This window comes from Notothenia coriiceps, unplaced genomic scaffold, assembly GCF_000735185.1.
Source record: "Notothenia coriiceps isolate Sejong01 unplaced genomic scaffold, NC01 NC01_scaffold00000664, whole genome shotgun sequence".
Classification (NCBI taxonomy): Eukaryota; Metazoa; Chordata; class Actinopteri; order Perciformes; family Nototheniidae; genus Notothenia; species Notothenia coriiceps.
The window spans coordinates 81,731-95,010 of record NW_011333365.1 but is presented as its reverse complement, the minus strand read 5'-3'; the positions used below and the strand labels follow the sequence as shown (position 1 = coordinate 95,010).

At 39.0% G+C, this 13,280-nt stretch overlaps 1 protein-coding gene across 12 annotated transcripts in view; it reads left to right on the top strand.

Moving 5' to 3' along the window:
* tanc2b (tetratricopeptide repeat, ankyrin repeat and coiled-coil containing 2b) overlaps positions 1–13,280 on the top strand; it is a 170,345-nt gene that overhangs the window by 96,445 nt on the left and 60,620 nt on the right. For 2 of the 12 annotated variants that reach the window (XM_010783481.1, XM_010783495.1), the window contains exons 1-2: positions 6,100–6,233; positions 6,311–6,402. The exons of 7 other annotated variants lie outside the window; for them this stretch is intronic. Coding sequence is in view for 2 of the 5 variants with exons in the window: in XM_010783456.1 (XP_010781758.1) it covers positions 6,291–6,402 (112 nt within the window). In the remaining 3 variants the exon portion in view is untranslated. Of the gene's footprint in view, positions 1–6,098; positions 6,403–6,605; positions 6,678–13,280 lie in introns of those variants that run through there. 3 more of the 12 variants (XM_010783456.1, XM_010783465.1, XM_010783488.1) reach the window with 3 other exon arrangements.

Here is a 13,280-nt window from a genome sequence, read left to right as displayed (position 1 = left end):
ATAGACACATAACCTGCGCCAAATGAGATACTTCTATAATACAATACATACAGTACAAATAAAACAGAGTTAATACAACGTATAGACTTTATTATATATAGACTAACATAACATATAAGATAACACTACATTCTAAACAGTTAAAGAAATTCTGAGTAAAATAGACCTTTTTATTTGAATTGGCTTATTGTCATTACAACGCTGTGGAGAGATTGTATGTATGTATGTATATTTAAGCAATAGCTCACGACAAGCCGTGGTATATGCTCATTATATCACAGCTAAGGGGCGTGGTTCGGCCCGACGCGAACCAAGTTTGCTTTTCAGCCCAACGGTATACTGTTTTTCTCAGACGCGGAGGGATACTGACTTGTTGTGAAAAGTAACTTACAATTCTACCCGTGGTATACGCTCAGTATATCACGGCTAAGAACCAATCAGATTGCTTGATTTGACTTGTCCGTTTTATAAATATATATATACCATACATATACCATAAAGAGTATATATATATATTCAACCTTTGAAAGTAGATTTGTTTTGCCAACATAATTGGACAAAAAACTTAAGGTCCATTGACTAGCCTTTTCCAACTGAAAAGCTTAAATGTATTATGTAAAAATGTACGTTTCCATCGGGTTTAATAAAACTGAACTAACAATAATATTTGAATACTTTATTAAACCCCTGGGAAAAGTTTCTTTTAATCCCCCTGCCTTCCAGAGAGGTCAGCCTAACAGTCAGGGGAGAGTTTTTGTGTGTCCAGCAGCAGTGCATAGTTATTTAGTACATTTACTCAATTACTGAACTAGTAGTACAATTTTGAGGTACTTTAACTTAAGTATTTAAATGTGCTGCTACTGTATACTTTTATTGCATAGGAAAATGTGTTCTTTTAACTTTTTTACAGTTATTTAGGAGTCAAGTTACTTTTTAAATTAAGATTTTACAAGCAAGTAATTGATCAGATTATAAAATATGATCCATTATTATACATCAAACCATAAAAGTTGACTGAAGTAGTTAAAGTTATCTACAATGTGATTGATGACATTACAAACATTAAACAAACATTAAATGTAAAATGTTTTTGTGGTATTGTTATTTTTTATACAGTAAAAGTTTTTTCTAAGATTTTGTAGAACTCTTAGTGTCTTTAAAGATTGTGATTTCTACATAATTCATTAATGTTCACTTTTCCCAAGTCATGATATCATTTCTGCTTCCTTTTGTGCTCATGAAATCAGAAGTTCTCAGCTAGTTTCAGATATGCAACATTCCTTCATCTTGATGCGTTTTTCACAGATCCTCCGGACTGCTGAGTGTACATTGTCTATATTTAGCGCGCTGTTATCTAATACCATGAGTGGCGATGATTGCTCATTCTCTCTGTGATATCTGCGCGGCTGATAGTTATGAGTTGTAATCACTGATTGCTTATTTGTTCCTTAATAAACCCCTCACTCAAGTGTCGGCTCGCCAGAGACCATCGCCCCATCTGATTGATTGTTCCCGCTCCACTCTGCTACATTTAAAGGGAATTATTTCAACATCCCTCCCCAGATTACACTGCTTTCCCCTAATTAATGGCAGCAATCAATACAATTACTCACTCCGCATGGATTGCCACATAAAGGTAGAACATTGCATTTGGCCTTAAAACCTGAGAATCTGCTTGATTTAATTACAACGCCTTATTTTTCTCTCTGTCTCGCTGCGATTATCACAGTAATATGAGTAAATCTAAAATCTATTGTCTCCCTGATGCTTACAGTAATGGACTGATACTGTATGTGAATAAGTGGCACTAGTAAAGATTATTTGTAAATGGCCACATGATTCCTGCATAAAAAACGCTCAGCAACCGCACAGTGTGCTGAACTGCTGAGTCAAGTTTTACAGCTCATTGTGTGGATTGTCTTAAAGGATCCACATTACAACAGAGCTCTGTTAAATGTGCCTGTGTAATTGTTTGGTGGTATTAAGCATCCAATTGGAGATGACAGGATCACTTGTTGGCATATTTCTCGCACAGATACAATGGACTATAATAAGGTTTTATTCTGCTTTATAGCCCTCAGCTAAAACTCGTGTTCAGGGACATTATTTGGGGATTTACAAAAGCGACATCTGGAGAAATGAAAGGTATCATTACCTGAATTAAACTCCTAACTAAATGCTTCATACGTTTTTAGAGATATTTAATGGACAGTAGGAGCGGAGGTACCCAATAACGGAATGAGTTGCTACATCCAGACCTTTTTTTCCTTATTTTCTCACAAAATCAAACAATCACAGCATCTCAAGTGAATGTCAAGTGTGAGGATTTGCTTTTTTTTTTGTGTTATTGCATGGTAAACTTTAGGGATGTAACAATACGAAAAACTCACGGTACGATAATTAAAAATTCCACGGTACGATATTTATCGCAATATTGAAAAATAAAGAAAAAAAATGTGAATTTTATTTTATTTATTTTTTTACTTGGATTTTTTTTCTTTATTAAATAATAAATCTGATTTATACAGCATTTGAGTTGGATAGTAGTATTTTAAAGTGTCAACCATATAATAATCAGACCCTGCAATAGAATACATCAAGTTTCACTTCAGTTTTTCAAGTAACTCAACTCTAACTCACTAACTCACTCACTCAGCATCATCAAGGTTATCTTTTAGGAATATGAGCATGTCCACATTTCCAGGTAGAAGCTGAGATGTTTGGGCGTTTACAATATCCCCTGCTGTGGAAAAAACTCTCCTGCTTGGTACTGATGTTGCTGGGACAGAGAGATATGCTTTGGCCATGGGTGACAGCAGTGGGTAAAACTTTGCATTGTCTCTCCACCTCTTCAAAAATGTGTTTCATTGGTTGATGGAGTTTTGTAGTTATCAATATATTTATGTTTTGTCTACTTTTCTTTGCACTTTAAAGACTTCTCATCCATTTTGACATATAATTGGAGGTTCTTCATACAGGGCAGGTATACATATTATAGAAGTACTAATACTACAATGTAAAAGTATTTTCTGCTTAAATGTGCTTTATTATTATTAGCAGATATACTTTACATATCAAGTTGTTATGATAAAGAATAAAAGGTTATAATACATTTATGTATATGTATTTTATTACTGGATGTTTTAATGCAACAATTAGTAATAAGTCCTTTAAAGTTGTAGTTCATTTTAACAGCTTGCAATGCTATTGAACCATTTATTCAAACCAATGCATCATTTGAATGTGAAATCTGAATCTGCAAAGTAACCAGGTTTGCCAGTTTATGGCTTATTTCAGTATTTATGCATATATAACATAACATAACTGTATCAACACTTAAACCCAAAATACTTTATATGTTACAGTAGACTTCATACTGTTTTGTGAAATCTGGACTTTTCCTTTAAGTCCTCTCACACTGACCTGCTGTGCACCAGCTTGAGCATTTTTACGATCTCTTGTCCTCTCTGTATTTTTGGAGAGGCAGGCTGACATTTGGGACATCTCAATCTCCGTCTCTTCACGCCTCCTTAGCCAGCCTCGCGTTTTATATGGCATCTGGTATCCTCTGAGGATTTCTGAAATGAACACTGACATTTGGGACGTCTCAATCTCCACGCCTCCTTACACCAGCATTGCACCTTGGGAAAATGGTTCCTCAATTATTGTCATTATTTCTTGCCTCAACCGTCCCAGACGACACAGCCGCTCCGAATCATTTGTTCCGCTGAAAGGAAATTTGACATTTTCAGCTCCTCTGTCACAGGTGGAAAATAAAGAGTGAAGGTTAAGTGTAGGAAGGAGTCATGAAATGGAAGTATGATGCCCTCAGGCGAAGCACTAAAGAACCCGCTGCTTTAAGTGCTGTGACAGAAATCCTTGTCATATTTTAGCCCTCAGCCAAACAATATGGATGTTTTTAGTGAAGAAATATAGCATATGTTCTTTTTCTTTATTAGGTTCACCCATCAGTTTAACAGTGTGTCAAAGTTACTTGATAGGAATAATACATATCTATACCTGCCATTTATTGCAGTTCATTAAATTCTGATAACGCTTGGTGAAAAATGGTGCAGAATAGTAAAAGAAATACACAACATCAAAGCTGTTACATTTCAGGATTTGTATACAAGTTAGGTAAGAAAACCCCTTTGAAATGTATTGACTGACTGAATAAATGACTGTTAAAGTTACCTAAAAAGAAAGTTATGTTCTGTTTCTGTCAGGTAAATCTGAAAAAAAGACACAGAGAGGGAGGATAAACTAGGCATGTTAATAACAATGCATGACTGACTATCAACAGAGCTGTGTGTAAAGATCAGAGTTTATTTGTTTAGCTTTAATCTGTCAGGTGCACATATTTGCACTAGATTAGGTTAAGTTTAGGGAACACAAGCTCTTCGTTAGGTTAGGTTAAAGATTGTGGTGTGGTTGAGATACATGACAAAAATAACTACGAACATTTGGTGACTTTAGTACAGTTATTATATGACAAATGGACAGCCGTCTACTCAGTGATAGTCCTTTGATTTTGGACCAATCCATCCACCCTGACCCCTCCCTACATGGACTTTGTCGCTTTTCATACTTCCTAATTCACCGTTACTTGAATTGATTTTGTGGGATAAAATTAAACGGGCCCTAAATGCAAATGTTCAGGTTAATAATTGTTTTTAATGCCTCTGCTGTGACATGTTTACATGCTTTAATGTTCACCCTCTGTCTGAAACCAGATCCCAGTCTGCTCTGATTGGTTAGCTGGCCGGCTCTGTTGTGATTGGTCAACCAATTAGAGATATTCCACCCATTAACAAATCACGTACAATGTGTTGGAGTGATAGCCAATAGAAGAGTGAGTGTTACATAGTGATGTCACTATGTTACGGAAGTAAACAAAGAATTCCAATAGAGGCGTTTCAGGTGTGGGAGAGAAATTCCCTCTGGAAGGAACTTTGAGATGTTAGCCTTTGCAGATCATTTACATGCATACAAACCTACATAACACACTACAGGAAAGGGAAAAGCCCCAAAGGGGTAATAGGGCATCTTTAAAGTGCTTGATTTGTGAAGGTTTACAAACAGTGTATGAGAACAACCGGGAGCCTGGGGGCAATGTTTGACTGCAGAGATGGGAAGATCTGAAACCCAGGTTTTACGATAAGGACTGGTGGTGCACAGAATGGGACACTCAAAACCGTTGACGTGTAACTGTAGCACATCTGTAAGGCTTGTTGGTAACATGCTGCGAAAGCTGCTTTGAGATGTCACACTGGGGAAATAAGTGTGACTGGAGAAGATTAATAACAAACATTTAGAAACCAGCGGGCTTACAGCCTACCGGATATGAGCCCCCAACAAAAGCAAAGGCGGTACACAATAAACTCTGTGCCCTGTGGGGCTTGAACCCCTAAATAGCCGTAAAACACGGCTGCTGCTGTACAAATACAGTTTCAAGGGTAAAACAAGGACAGACAGAGATGCCGGAGCCCAAGAGGAAAATGGAGTAGGTTTATTGAAACCTTTGCGCCTATCATATAACACCGCTCCTCTTTTTTTTTTCTTCACTTGTGATCTGATCGGTCCCCAAAGCGCTGTCCACGTACGGCAAAACTGTGTCCCTTTAATAATACCCTCGCACCCTCCCTCCCTTTTTTTATGCCATTTTCTTTCTTCCCTCTACCCACCCTTCTCCTCCCCCTCCTTTTGCTCAGTGGTTGCCATGACAACAGCAGCACTGCACCATTCATCTGTTGGAGACCTGAGCTCCTGTTCCTATAGTGAGAGTGCGCCTCTCACATCTATACATAACACGCTAAGCGCTAATGCAGTCACGAAGGCAAATCAGGTGCTCCCGGGCTCCTTGCGAGAAAGTGCCTGTATGTTGTTGTTTTAAAAAAAATTAAAATGTTTCATTTCATTTATTGTGGCAAATATTTTAGTCACCTTTCAACCCTCGGTACTACTGCCATCATAGAAATGTCACCTCTGTGTCCCCCGGTGACACAGTGACTCGCTGCGTTCTCTTCCTTCCTCCTTCCCTTTGCCTCCCTCCCCTTCCTCTTTCCTCCTCCTCTCGCTCCTCCCGTCACTGCCATATCTTGCCTGGCTCTGTATCACTTGCTGCGACTGTATTGGGCGGGCAGCATCAGCACTGAAACCTGTGGAGATTTCATCAGAAAGGGGAAGAAAAAGAGAGGTCCTCCCCGCGTTTATCCTCCCCTGCTCGGCTGCAGGTATTTTTTTTCTTTTCAAGTTTTCGTTTTCCCTTTTCATTTCCTGCTTGTTTTTTGATGAACTGGTCATCGCTCAGGGAGGAAGGACTGTTCGTGTCGCTGGAGGGTGAAGGAGGGGAGCTGGTGCCGTACCCCAGCCTTCAGGAATGCCAGATCTGGTTTGAGAATGGTGAGCCCTGCCACACCCTCTATCGCTTGTTTCATTCCTCCTTCCGTCCCCCCTCCCCTTTCACCTGCTGCTCCACTTTGGCTCCAGCTCTGTCCGCTCTCGGATCTCCCAGCTGTTTCGGCCACTGGTTCGAGTGACGTTTGCGCAGACATGGGGCTGAGGGGAGGCACGCAGGAAAGTGATTTCTCTCCGTGAAATGATGCGTTTTGTCAGAGGGCTGCGCTCTAATGACAACGTAGGTTCGAGGACCTGTGAATCAACCAGAGTGCGATAATGTAAGTGTTTTTTCGTGGCGAGCTGCTCTGTTTCATGCGTCAGCGTGGGTGAGCATTCAATTGTCTTTGAATGTGTATGTGTGTGCGCGTCTAAGCACAAGCTGTGGGCGGCTAATGGTGCTTGTTCTTGTTGTTGTGTGTCTCACTTTTCCTTCCAGAGCACGGCATCATATGTAGCATATGGTTGCGTAAATGGGCTGAAGTTGGTGGGGAATAGTTTTTTTACCCCTCATCAAGCATTCAGTAGCAGCTGCTTGTTGTTGTGTACCAGAATCACCTCGTCATGTGTTGGGATGTGGATCCTCCTCCCAGTTCCAGAGCTGCGGGCTGCCTCTCTCCCTGCCTCATCCCAGGGGACTGCTAGCTGGTGTGTGTGAACAGAGCAGAATGTCTCAATAACAATGTCTGATAGCAAAACACAAGCACCTCATCAGCAGCTGCTATTGCTGGTCTCAGGTGAATGGTTTTTGATGAGGCGCCCACAGCCAGTTTTCACACCACTTAGTATCACCACATGGAGAGTGCTTTGATGAGCTTACTTTGTCAGCTGTCATTCAGGACGCATCACGCAGTGACGCTAATAACTTCCATTTCGGGGTGGATGAATAGCCATGTTGATTGTGTCCAAGGTGGAAGAACTGTTGAGTTTTAAGATCCCTCTTGGGGTCATTTTAATCTGGTGGAGTAGAACCAATGAGGTCGTCTCCAAGGACTTTCTACATTGTATTATTTCTCTCCCTCTTTAGACATTTTAGCGTGGTGATGATTTTTTGGCAAGAAGTTGTTATTCCAGAGCGATTCCTTTCTTTCTAAATTTGAGCTGTACCCTCTGAGAATTAGACTTTCAAAGGACAGGTTTTAAAGGCTGAAAACATCCTTATTTCTAAGGTCTCCAAACTTGTAAATGCTCACAATGACTCTACTTATTAGTTTTCCATTAAACTGATAAGAGCTGATAATGGTAGCAATAGCATCCTCTCCTTTTGTTACTTGATGTACTTCTGTATTTTCACTATATTTTTGATATACCTGAGTCTGTGGGCCTTGAAAGAAACTTTAAAAATAGCAATTGAACCAGCACAGAAATATTTCAGTTCTTCAAGTCTTGTTTGAGACAGTTATAGAGCTTGTAATTGACCACATAGTCTGCACTCTCTGGGAATTCCCCTTGAACATGTGTTTTTACAAGGTTATTCTCATCTTTGCTTCTTCCTGCATTTTTCAGATGTCTTGTAGGTGTACTGTATGACACTGTTTATAATCTCATATTTTCACAAGACAGGTCAGGTAAATCTTTATTTTCAGTGCCTGGCTTCTCAACCCATGTGGCCCAAATGTCTGAAAATCAGCCAAATACACCCTAGTGCAGTGGATCGGAGGGATATTGATTTATATAATTGCTCAATTTCCCTCCTTTACAACCCTTCAGCGTGTGTCAGACAAATGCCTTTTGGGACCGGGATATGTTCTCAAATAAATATGACAGACGCTCTATAATCCAACCTTCATTGGTGAGTTTTTAGGGATCTCTTAACCTGACATATAGTGTATAACATGTAGCCCTAGCTGGACTAATATTGAATGCCTCTCAACAGTAATGTGATGTTAATTTTCTAGCCAGTGGATTATAAATCTATATTCAACGTTAGATAATTCCTGATTTTGGATGCATCTGCAGGCTTGTTTCATCGCTCAATCCTAATTACAATAGCCTGCTGACTGGCTCTATTGGTGTGTGGGCACATTCAGTACTATACTCGACACCTTGTCTATAAATCAAGCATTGGCACCATCACTGTCCTTTGAAATCCCTCACTTGTTTTTCAGTGCGAAAGGTTAAAGGAATCTAATTATGGAATTATAGAAATCTAGTTGGCCGGTGTCATGTTCCTCCATCCTTTCCATTCAATCAGGTGATGCAGCGACTCTTGGTTTCAGCTTCTTCTTTTTTTTTTTAAACGACTGTCTTCTAGGTCTGTTTCCTTCACAGTCAAACAGCACTTCTCAAATTTGAATGAGTCATCTAGAGAGGCAGATTTGCTAACTCTGTAACGACTCCCTGGTATCTAGAATTACAATCTTTTATTATGATGATAGAAGATGCAGTTAGTATCGCCATTAGCAAAATGAAGTCATCCTCTTGTGTTTATAGCAGGTAACAACCTGTAATTAGATATATTCCCTCAAAGCTTTCAAAACAGCTAACATAACCCCTCTGCCAAAGAGATGTAACCCAGGCAGTGCCGTCCTTAGAAAATACAGGCCCATTTGTAATCTTCCTGTTTTCGATTTTCAACCATGCATCAAAACAGCATATTACAACATTTTCAGACTGGTTATCAAGGAAACACAGAACTGCAAAAAGTATTAGAGAACTCAGAAATATTGTTAGTGCTGACAAGGAGACTGTCATCGAGTTGATAATGACAGTCTTGAGAATTAAACATGCACTTAGGACAGTTTATTTGTCTTGTTTCCTTCATACTTAACATAGTTTTTGAGATATTGGATATGGCGTTCCTCAAGTAACCATTTGTGGTACTTTTGTATTTTACTCCATATTATCTTTCATCAGACTGTTGTTACCGCTGTAGGAGGATTCAATGCTCATTTATTCATAGAGCCAAGAAAAACTTAGTTTTTCCATTTAGGACCTAGTAGGGAGATTCTAAATCAATTTTCAACTGTCTTGCCAAACAGATCAAAACATATACAGAGCAATTTGAGACCATGTTAAATTTGAAGATCATCTCAGGAGCAAAGCCAAATACATTTGAAGAACTTTAACAAACACATTTTAAAATGTCCTCCACTGTCTTCGTTCCAAGCGTTATTTCTTCCTTACATAATGAAAGTGGCAGCCATCGTTTTGTGAAATAACCTGCCTTTTGATTTTAGAACATCAAATTGACTCCGTATTACCAAGCCCCCTCGTTTTTCTTCTGGGTTTTAATTCTCCAGGACTTTCATGTGTTCTCCTTTGGTTCACTCTTTAATCCCCATGAACGGATTTCTATTAACATATTTAGCTTTTTTTATGTATTGCATTGCTTCTGATTGTTTTATCATTCCATAATAATCCTCTTATTTAATTACGTTTTACTTTGGGACAATGACAAATTCAATTATATTCAATGCTTTATAAATGTACTATTATTATTTTAATTTTATAGTGGGCCGGTGTTGTCTGGTTTTATCTGGATATTTAGCAATACCTTTTGAAAAAAAAAGCTGTGGTTTGGAAAAGAGAAGCCCGCAGTGTGCTATAAATAGCGATAATAATGATTTGCTTACAAAACAGAGCAGTGGGTTACATATACCACCTCACTGCTTTCTGTGAATGCTGGTGGTGGAAAGCTGAGCAAACATTTCTCTGTGAGATACACGCGGAGGCTTAAAGAAGTGTGTTATTGTGGGTGAATGTGTGTCCAAGCGTATCCGAACCCTTACACACTGCTGCATAGGACTGCAAAATGACACCAGCCTCAGCATTATCATTCACTACTCGTCTGTCTGCTGTTCACTTATTTGCTCCGTCATTTCAGGGCACTAAGCCGCCATGAAGGCATTTGTCGGGATCCTAGCTTTGACTTTGTATCGCCGCAATCAGTCTGCTACCTACGGTAGCCTTTACATAAGGGTACAAATTGATTACAGCCTGTGTCAGACATGAAATCATTTTGTTGGGAGAGGAAAAATGGAGCCAGGTTATCAGATCTCCAAAACTCAAAATAACGGCCAACTATTTTTAGAACCAAATAATAGCTGATAAATGCTGGTCATCCTGGCCTCCCTAATAAGACAAATTATTGCTTTTTCTCATTTTCTAAATGAGGAGCAAGACATTTATTATAGTCAGGAAGTTATAAATATCCAGTAGGGACAGAGGCCGAGGCAGCCTTGCTATTATTAGGCCACTGTATCAAGTGGTATCCTTGACAATTATGCTACTCTCGCTTTCTTAAAGTGCTATTGTAAACTTTACAGCTTGCTGGTATCCTTCGGCCTACTGCTAAGCTTTATGTAAAAAGTTCAGGGTCACACCTTTCTGTGTCCCCCGCCGCTGAAGGAGTGAAACTATAAGAAAGTTAAGTTTACAGTGTCTGAACCTCTCAGTGTTAACAATAGCCTCTGTGCTTCAGCAGCTTAGTCATGAGGGCAGGGTCCTTCAGGAATGAAGGATTTGTTCACTGGAAGAGACAGCTGCACAAAAAGCCTGCAGGATGGATGGATGGACATAAGTACATATTTACACAAGGGGGCTTTAGACCAAAGATGGAATGATAAAAATATAGATGCTCAGAGCAAATAAGTAGCCCAGTGTTGCAACATTTGATACAACAGTACACCATTGATCTACCTAAAATAGTGTCCAGCAAGAGGGCCATTTGAGCAATGATTATGAACAGTACTCTTGATTATGCTGTTTTACATTGGGTCTCATTCATATCTGTTCTTAAAAAGGTCCTTAGAAAAGTCTATGTCAAATCAAGGCTTGTTTTTCAACCACCATTATTTTAGCCTGTGTTCTGACATAATGAATCTGATTGTCCTCAACATTTGAAAGCACATGCAATTTGATTCAAATTAATTAAACACCCTGCCAATCCACGTAGGAGAGCATGAGAATTCAACGTGGTGTCCAAAGATAGATATTTTAAAAGAAGAAGTCAAGTATGTGCAAACTAAAGTCTAAAGACTGTGGAGCATCTGACAAGTGAAAAAACACCTAAATAGTTATGAAGTGGCCTTATATTCTGCAGGAAGTGAAAATAGGGCGCCATATTTAGTAGCATCAGTAAAGGATATCAAATAACACAAAAAAAGATGCGCAGGATGCTTTTACTGGATCAGTGGATAAGTGTTACCATCATTTTGTAAAAAAAATAAATACAAATTTGAGATGGTTATGAATTATAAAATGATTATTTTGACTAGAAATGTCAATCACAATCAACGGGATAGCTCAGTGGTTAAATATGTGACGGACCATATTCGCCAAGTACGCAGGTTTGAATCCAGCCTGCGGAATTACTTGGCATTATCAACCCCAACATTGTATCAATATAATAAAGGCACTCCCTTGCCCAAAAAAAAAATATATATATATATACTTCTCACGCTAGTACACGGGTTAAGAATGTAGTCCAAACACAGCTCCCTTGCGGCTGAAAGGTGCAGAAGGATTGAGCGAAAGATGATATAACTGGTTGAAATTGGCTGTCTTAGCTTGTCCTAGCACACTTCAGCTTTTCTACGGAGAAATAAATATGTTTTGGCATCTTTTGCTAAATCTGTTAGCAATATGACCGGGATTTGATATTATGTGTTGAAAAGGCATTTTTCATTTAGTCTTTACTCCAGGCCTGTCTCTTCATGTTTGGTAAATAGAATTTGGTCTCAACTTGAAAATCAGCCTTACACGCACTGTGCGAGGATTAACTAACTACAGTATGTCTCTCTGTCAAGGTATTCTCTAAATATTGTATTAGCCAATCAGATTCCAGACAGCTTGTCTTTTGAAGGCTGGATGGCCGAAATATTTGTGAAAAATCAATGTGGTTTTGGACATGTTGATGGAAAAACAGCAAAACAACAACATCTCAGACTTATTCCTCCCAAAGAATGTACTCATTTGTAGATTTGCCTTTAATATACCTTGATTTAGTGCTGGTGGTCTAATTATCGCAAAATAAGGTTAAGTGAGGTGTTGAGTTAACAGCTTTTGGGGCGAGGGAGAGTTCAGCTAATGAGTGCTCTTTGAAAATTAGCCCCTCCTCTTAAAATTCTGCCTGTGCCTCACCTTGCTCGGCTAATCCTCCCAAGGCTGTAATGATAAATACCCATGTTGGTGTGCATGTGCAGACACTTTCACACAGACATATAAAAGAGGGAGAGGCAGTCTGGCTAATGGACATGCACTTGCTGCTGCTGACTGCCTCTGTTTTGATGCTGCATAGCAACATCTGGTGTGCATTGTTCAACAAGTCAAACAAACAAAATCACCCGTGGTCCATGAGCCAGATTACTGGAGGCCCTGTGTACGCGTTAGCTTCCGGGCCGTATGTTAAGGCTGATGAATTTAATGTAAAATAGCACATCTGAAGACCTCAGTATCAGGCACACATTATAATCAGCCACATCTCGTTTCATTCTATGTATCATTTATTTAAAAAGTACTCCACTCATTATTCATGGCACTTCATTAAGATTGTCTGTCTTACCTCCTAGTCTTTTTCCTTGTCAAAATCGGGTGCCTAAATTACCCACAATTCAACTGAACCACCAATAGTTATATTTATGTATATACTGTATACTGTATGTATGTATGCAATATAATCCAATGCCAATATGTGTCTGTAGTATATTTCTATATATGTCTGTAGCTTAGTGAGATTGTATATTGTAGTGTATTAGTATCTATCTATCTAGTTTGATCGGTGTGATATAGGTAGCAGCCAATGTAGTCTGGGTGGAGTTCCCCAAAAGGAGGACTTAATTAATTCATGTATTCATTCAGTAAGCCTGTTTATGGACAATGTCCTCCTCGATCTAAAAGATTAACATCAAAGCATTATTGTTAATTATTATGGTACCACTTTA